This window comes from Sorghum bicolor, chromosome 9, assembly GCF_000003195.3.
Source record: "Sorghum bicolor cultivar BTx623 chromosome 9, Sorghum_bicolor_NCBIv3, whole genome shotgun sequence".
NCBI lineage: Eukaryota > Viridiplantae > Streptophyta > Magnoliopsida > Poales > Poaceae > Sorghum > Sorghum bicolor.
The window spans coordinates 3668603-3676265 of NC_012878.2; the positions used below are offsets into that span (position 1 = coordinate 3668603).

Below are 7663 nucleotides of genomic sequence, written 5' to 3' on the forward strand. Positions count from 1 at the left end.
TGGGAAAGATTTATTGACCGTGAACATCTCAGTGGATGTAAAGCACCGCTTAACATAATACATCCACAAGTAAGTTCTACTAGCTAACAAACTTTCGCTAACTTTTAGCCTTCTTATTGTCGTGGTCGTGAATATTTATATATATATATATATATATATATATATATATATATATATCGTACAGTGGTGTTTAAGACAAGAAGGGGGAAACAATCTATGTGCATATTACGTGTGCAAATTCATGATGGCACAAGTCAATCAATCACCCACAGTCAATCACCCACAGAGACGCTCAGAGTACGTTACATGTCTCTTTTCATTATCTCCTGAATTATATTGAATAACTTAGATAACTAATACCTTTTTTATTTATTTCAAATTAAAGACGGAATGGCTGAGAGAAAAGGTCCTACAACAAGACCGAATCAAAGCTATCTAAGAGACGATAGCAGGATTTCTCCGCGACCAAGTGATCAATCCAAACGGCGAGTTTCACTTCAACGGCAACGAAACTCTTATTCCAAACAACGATGATCATTTGTATCGTTTGTAGACATTAGGAGAAAAAACTCTATGTATATATGTGTTACGAATTTTGTACATATAAAACTATATATATATAAAGCTTTTTACATATCTATTTAATTTTTGATGTGGTCTATTCATTTTATTATAGGTAAAGCTTAATTATTAAGCTAAGCCTATAATTTTCATTTATATATGCTTAATATGCGTGTAATATAAATATATTATTGTATCAGCAAAAACATGTATTGAAAAACCTATTATATATATTATATAAAAACAATAAACAGAACCGAAGAAGTGAACCAAAAAAAAAGAAACCCTTTAACACCGGTTGGTAATACCAACCGGTGTTAAAGAGTCCTGCAACGTTTTAACACCGGTTGGTATTACCAACCGGTGTTAAAGGGGGGGGGGGGGCTTTAGCCCCGGTTGCCCGAACCGGGACTAAAGGGTGGGTCTTTAGTCCCGGAAGGGCAGCACCGGCTCGGGAACCGGGGCAACAGGCCCTTCCCGACCGGTGCTAATGCCCCGTCCTGCACCAGTGTTGGTCCTTTGCATCATAGCAGAATGTATAGGACTGTTATTAGTAGATCATGTAATTTGTGATGAGGACACCGTAAGCTATGTATTGGGCAAGTGTGTACAAGAATGTGTATGTTACTTCTTGTATTACATGCCCATGTTGCTCCAGGGGGCAATAATTTTTGTAGAGATGCCCACTGGTTGAATTAAGATATGTAAGGGTTGGAGAACCAGTAATATGCATCATGGTGTAATGGTGGTAGTAGAAGGTATGTGATGTTGTTACTGTAATTCTCTATGTTATGGAGGCCAGCCTATTTTCTTCATAGTGGAATTATGGGTTCTGATTTTGAATGTGAATAGCATGAAATGCAATGTTCCTTTTTGAATTCAAATTCTGATGAGGCTGAAGCAGATTTCAGCCAGCTGGTCATGGCTGATGATGTTCACTGTACCATTTTTAGCTTCTAGCTAGCTAACAACCGGATTTGAGATTTCCATGTGGGTTTAGTTGGCGGTAAGACATTATTGCATGTGAAACATCTACTCGCCACCGCCCGCTGCCCGCTGCATGGTGCCTGCGGGTTTGATCCGATATTTATCATCTTGCTCGCATCTCTACAACTGTCACCGATGGCCATGGCCCATGGGAGACAACAAATGATTACCACCTCTACGAGTGATTAAGGGGAGGGGGAGCAGCGGCCTAGCGGGTGTGATTTGAATGCCCCTTGATCGAAGATCGAATCGGCGTCCATGTTGGGCGGTGGGGATATGAGGCAACCGATATGGAAGACGATGGAGGCAGGACCCATGCGTCAGTGGCATGGAGGGAGGGAGGGAGAGGCACTGGCGTGGGAGTCCTTGAGTAATTGGGCCTGATACAACAACCCGTGTCACTGGTAGGTGGGCCTAGAGCCAGAGTTAGAGGAGCCTCATCTCTTGTATCACACAACTATATTTCACTCTTCTCAAAAGAAAAAACACAGCTGTATTTCATAGGATTATGTCTAAAATAGTATAAATAGGGATTGCCATATACATTTGGTTTTAATATGGTAAACATGTGAATTTGCATAAATACACATGATGGGCAAGTTCAATCATCCATTGGTTTATTGCATTCTTGATGATAGCTCTATATTAATGTCAGTAGTAATGTGCATGATCATAACTGAGAGTGTGGCAATTTGAATTGATCAATAACATCTTGCATAAAGTATACAATTTTTCATGGACATAAATAATTCCACCACCCATAAAACCATTGGTCTATAAGAGGTAACACATGCCTTAACCTTTCCCATATTTGATCAAGTCATCCAACGAACAGTCAATTAAGCTAGCCCTCGCCTCTAGCTACACCGAATCCACAAGATTACCCTACCGTAACATGATACTTGACTTGCTATCAAGACCCTGTCTCGATTCTCAAGGTGACCTTACCCTTTTCGAGCCTCAAAAATATCCATTTATCTTGCTCAATCTTTTAGCTCTTTCCTCTAGGGCCTTATTTAGTTCCCGAAAAATTTTGCAAAATTTTTCAGATTCCCCGTCACATCAAATCTTTAGACGCATGTATGGAGTATTAAATATAAATAAAAATAAAAACTAATTGCACAGTTTGGTCGGAATTGACAAGACGAATCTTTTGAGCCTAGTTAGTTTATGATTAGACAATATTTGTCAAATACAAACGAAAGTGCTACTATTCCTATTTTGCAAAATTTTTTGGAACTAAACAAGGCCTAGTTGTCAATACTATTAGACTATCCATCTAGGGTGGCGACCATCTGCTAATACCTATCAAACTATCCATCTAGCACTTAAATTATGGGACATAAGTTTAGGGCAACATGACTCTATGTGGTTCCTATGTGCCATTTGCCAAAACAATTGGACAATATGGGCTGGTGATTAGGTTTGGAGTGTCCACAAGTGATGCATCTTTAGTGAGACTTCATGGACTGTTCACATGAGTAGACAGACCGTTTGTTACAAAGATGGTGTGTCTTTGCTTTGCTTTGGCATGTTCTAATGGACCTTTTTTTTGTGTGTCAATGGATTGTCCATGCATGCATGGCTGAGGCTCTAAGCATCTACAAAAGGCATCCTAGGTCTGGTGGACCATCAATGTGAACACGTGGATTGTCTGTGTGATCATTGCATAACACACTTGCCTTTGGTGGTTAGGTTTTGTGCTTATGAACATTCTATGGGTTCAAATTTAGACATTCTCAAGTTGCTAGTGCCAAGCTTGGTGCACATGGACCGGTTGGGTGTGCCACTAGACCATTTTGGGGTTTCAAACAGAAACAACTAAGTCCAAGGGCCTGGGTTTTGCTCCGGCAGATCATATGCTGGTTTAGGCAGACTATCCACTAGTGCTAGTGAAGATGTTGAGCTCCAATATTGAGATTGCTAAGAGAGGATAGGGCCATGTATTTGGGCAAGTCTTAATCCTAATAGTTGTTGGAAGTTCATAGATTGCATCTAGGGAGATGTATTGGTGATTTTGTGCACATATATATGAAGCTCTAAGGCATTCATGGCTATATCCTACCATGTTTGTGAGATTGGAATGGTGTTCTAGGTGATGCTATGTATCTACGTTGGGTGCTAGAGCTTATCTTTTCTCTTCAAGGATCTAAGCTTAGGGCCCTAGGTTGGTGTAGAGAGATTGGGGTGGCTCCTCCTTCCCCTTCTCTTCTTGCTCCTTCTCCACGGTGGGATCTCTCCTAGATCCATTCAAGAAATAAATAGGGGAGAGGCTTGGGGATAGAGCTACTGCTCTTGGGGATCTCCCTTGGCCTATCTTTTTCCTCCTCCTTTTATCTTCTTCCTTGGTTCCATCTCCTTAGAGAAAGATAGAGAGGTGTGATGTATTTGGGAGGAGTAAGAGTGGAGGTGCATTGTTGATGTTGCTGTGGGGGTGCCAAAACTTGTGCTAGTATGTGGGTCAAAAAGGAGAGGGTTATATGAACACCTCACAAACTACATGACCGAGCTACTGACACGTTATGGCAGACCATCCAATAATGTCTCTGCTAGACTGTTCGTTAGAGCACAACTCTGGCTGACACAACCGCTAGAGCATCCGACAACTCCAACCAATGGGTCATTACACCATATGTCCTACTCTTGGAAATATATACCTTTGCACATATGGTTATTTATGATGCAGTGCTCATGATGATCATACTTATGTATCAAGTGCACGCTATAGGTCGTGACACCATATGTCCTACAACTATTTTTATGAAACTATAATGAAACAACTCAATCTCTTCTAGCTTTTGCACTAGCATATAGGATAACAACATGAAAGATAGGTTAGTTCAAATTAGGGCATACCATGAATTTCCCAAAAAAAAGTAAAGTAGATTGTTAAATTACTAATTAATAAATGCATATGCATCGGTATTGAATAAGAAATCATGAGGATTTATAATTTAAAGATTCCTTAGAGTAATGCCCTAGGTCCAATCTATGCTTGACTATTGCGACGACTAGATGCATCTAGAAGTGGATTAACTCCTTTAAGGAAAATTTGGTTCTATAGCATTAAAAGGTTGTGACCTTCATAAGATATGGAAAGACTTGGGCCCTGTAAAATATCACTGAAAGGTGTCACCATGAACTAAAACTAACATTTTGTCAGTTTTTACATACAAAAATGTTAGTTTGATCTAAACCCCAAACGTAAAATGACCAATTCACCTCTACCTTATGCTCTTTGAGATAGGGATGCACGCATGGGAGAAGGCCACACTTACTTCTGTGTTCCTCCTGCTAGTCCCGGCACACCGAGTCGATCTGCTGGTCGCCATGGGCCCCTCCCGACGCACAGGCCCCGCCACCTCTATCGATCACTGTGTGATGCTCCTTGCGCGTAGGCAATGTGGCCTCCGCTAGCCACAAGGGTCCGCTCCCCTCGTAGAGGCCATGAAACATCCACCAATCCTCGTGGGCCCCTCTCGATGAGCAGGTTGCGCCACATCCACCGGCTGCCATGGGCTGCTCTCTACGCGCAAGCCGCGAAGCCTCTGCTAGCTATCGCGTCTTGCTCTACACAATGCTAGAGCCAAAGTTTTTTATTGATAAGACCAGAGTAATATCTTTTGATTGTTTGAGTCATGCATTCACGTTCTATTGGTTTGATAGTTGCTAAAAATCGACGGAATGGTGGTTTCAGTTCATGGTGGCTTCTCTTATGCCCCATTTGGATCATTGGAATTGAACTTATTTTAATAATCATAATGTAGCCACATATTGATTAAGCTAATATGGTTGTATATGGATTATATTTGCATATTTTCTATATGAGAGAGATACTTATGTGTTTCATTTCTACTATAAGGGAGCAAGTTGAAGAGTGTATTTTAAGTTGCAAAGTAGAAATATAGAATGGTGATCTATAGAATTAATTTCTATCTCCCACGCCCTATGAATTTAAGATAGGCTTATGTGAACTTTGGAAAGTGGTGGAATGTCAAATTCCAAGTAAAATAGCCTAAGTAGAAATCAATTCCTCCAAGTGAAAGGATCCAAAAGGCCACTTAGTGGTATTTTACGGGACTGGAATCTTTTAATGGTATTTTACAGAGGTCGCAACCTTTTGATGCTTTAGAACCAATTTTCCCCTCCTTTAATGTTAATGTTAATGAGTTATCTCATATTTATAGATCTCAAATTTTCCTCCTAGAAGTGGATTCAATTAGAAATGTGACTTAAGTACTGGTTCACACTCCTATCATAAAGACATTTTGTAATGGCATATAGACAAAAACACAATGGAATCATGGTGTTCCATGTCTCTCTTTGTTAAATTCTTTGGCAATCTTGTTGTCTGATGAATTAGCCAAACATGTCATAGTAAAACATACACAAACGAGGAAACATAGTTGAGATAGGAACCAAAGAACATGCGGACAAACAAGGATATAATAAACATAGACCAGCAAACACATACATATAATGAGACCACATTGATACTAGTTCATTGCAAAGTGCATGGCAATGAAACTATTTGAAGGTACAAACACTTAAAACTACCATACATATTGTCTTCAACAAGATAGGTGTGTCCATGCATCATAGGACATACTAAACCATATGTAATAACTACTACATGTTGTTCATGTCCATCCACCACTTAGTAACAAAATCTCCAAGCTAATAATAATTGGTCCATTCCATTTGGGTCCCATCCTCCTCCATCACTGGAGTTGCAGAAGAATGAAGCGGCGTCTGCTGACCCGCAGCCCAGGTGATTGTATGGCTGCTGCCCGCCTGACTGGCAGGGCCTTGGAAGGGAGAATAAACCTGTGTGAGGTTGTCCATGGAAGTGAGCTGGCCACCAGAGCCATAGCAGTATGGGTTGTAAGCATTGCTACATGGCTTAGTGTCATAGAGGCTGACGTCATTGATGCTGTAGCGCTGCTTCTTTGTGGTGCTCTCCTGCCTACGAAAGAACTTCTGTGCATGGCTAGAGACCTGCACTGGCGTTTTAGTGGTGACGAAGTCCTTAGAGATGTTCTTCCAATTACCTCGTCCATACGCGCAAAGGCCAAACAGGAAATTCCTGTAGTGAGATACACAAGGTTCAGCATAAACTAGTGAAATAACAATAGAGATCTCATGGTAAGTGAAAAAAATCATATCTTAGCGTCTCAGGCTAATCAATTAATACTCCTCACACCATATTTCTAATAATTGTACTAATAGTTAACATGAAAGAAACAAGAATTTTCAAAATAGTGCAAAGATCAATGACCTGTGCTCATCCAGAGTCCAAAACCTCCTTGCGCGTTGCTTGTCCTGTTGAGGAACAACAACTTTCCTGTGGTGTTGTTCCTCCACCATCCTCTGGGCCTTCATCTCATCCATGTTGTGCACGCCTAGGTTCTCCACCGTCACTTCAAAATTGTCGACCACATGGCCGTTGCTCACCGTCATAGGCAGCTGGTTGCTGCTCATCGGTATTGCATTTACCATCTCCACCACAAGATCAACATATAAGTCAATTACCTGACGCTTATCCTTCCTTGGGAACCTTGCATGGAGCTCTTCCACAATGCCATAGTGCATAGCATCCCTGTTGTTGCTCCATCGGATTTTGGCATCGTGACTAGCGATGATAGATCTCACCGTCTCGATCTCGTTGGCAGTCCAGTCACCATTGAACTTGGGATCCATGGGGTTTGGGGGTTGAGTACTAAAATACAGTTGGTAGTATGAACTGTGAAGTGTGGACTATTGGGATGGGAAGAATGACAAGCCAAGGCTGAGTATTTATAGGCGTTGCGGTCAATCTTTTTGCCCTGGTTTCAATTAATTGTGCATCTGACTTTGACATGATAAGTCAAACATGAAATTTTAAATGATGAAATCAAAGAGATATGGAGTCATGCGACGCATTTGTGTTTATAACTGGGCCGTGCAAAAAAATTATATTAGGGATACTCTAATATAATCTCATAGTAAAAAAAATATATCTTAGGGATACTCTAATATAATCTCATAGTAATTGTCCAGCATCCTTCAATGGCTCATACAAGAGAGTGAGATGTCGATGGCCTAGGATACGCAAGATCAAATATCAATGTTGTCT

The 7663-nt window shown here is 40.7% G+C and overlaps 1 protein-coding gene across 1 annotated transcript; it reads right to left on the reverse strand.

Moving 5' to 3' along the window:
• Positions 6095–7296, reverse strand: LOC8075952 (transcription factor SRM1). Its single transcript, XM_002440520.2, has 2 exons — positions 6827–7296; positions 6095–6634 (listed from the first exon to the last, which is right to left on the reverse strand). The coding sequence occupies exons 1-2, from the start codon at positions 7246–7248 to the stop codon at positions 6226–6228; spliced, it is 831 nt and encodes a 276-aa protein (XP_002440565.1). The 5' UTR covers positions 7249–7296; the 3' UTR covers positions 6095–6225.

Coding starts and splice junctions, on each gene's coding strand:
- LOC8075952 (XM_002440520.2), bottom strand. CDS start 7,248: ATGGATCCCAAGTTCAATGGTGACTGGACTGCCAACGAGATCGAGACG. Junction 6,635..6,826: donor TGGACTCTGGATGAGCACAG/GTCATTGATCTT, acceptor ATCTCACTACAG/GAATTTCCTGTTTGGCCTTT.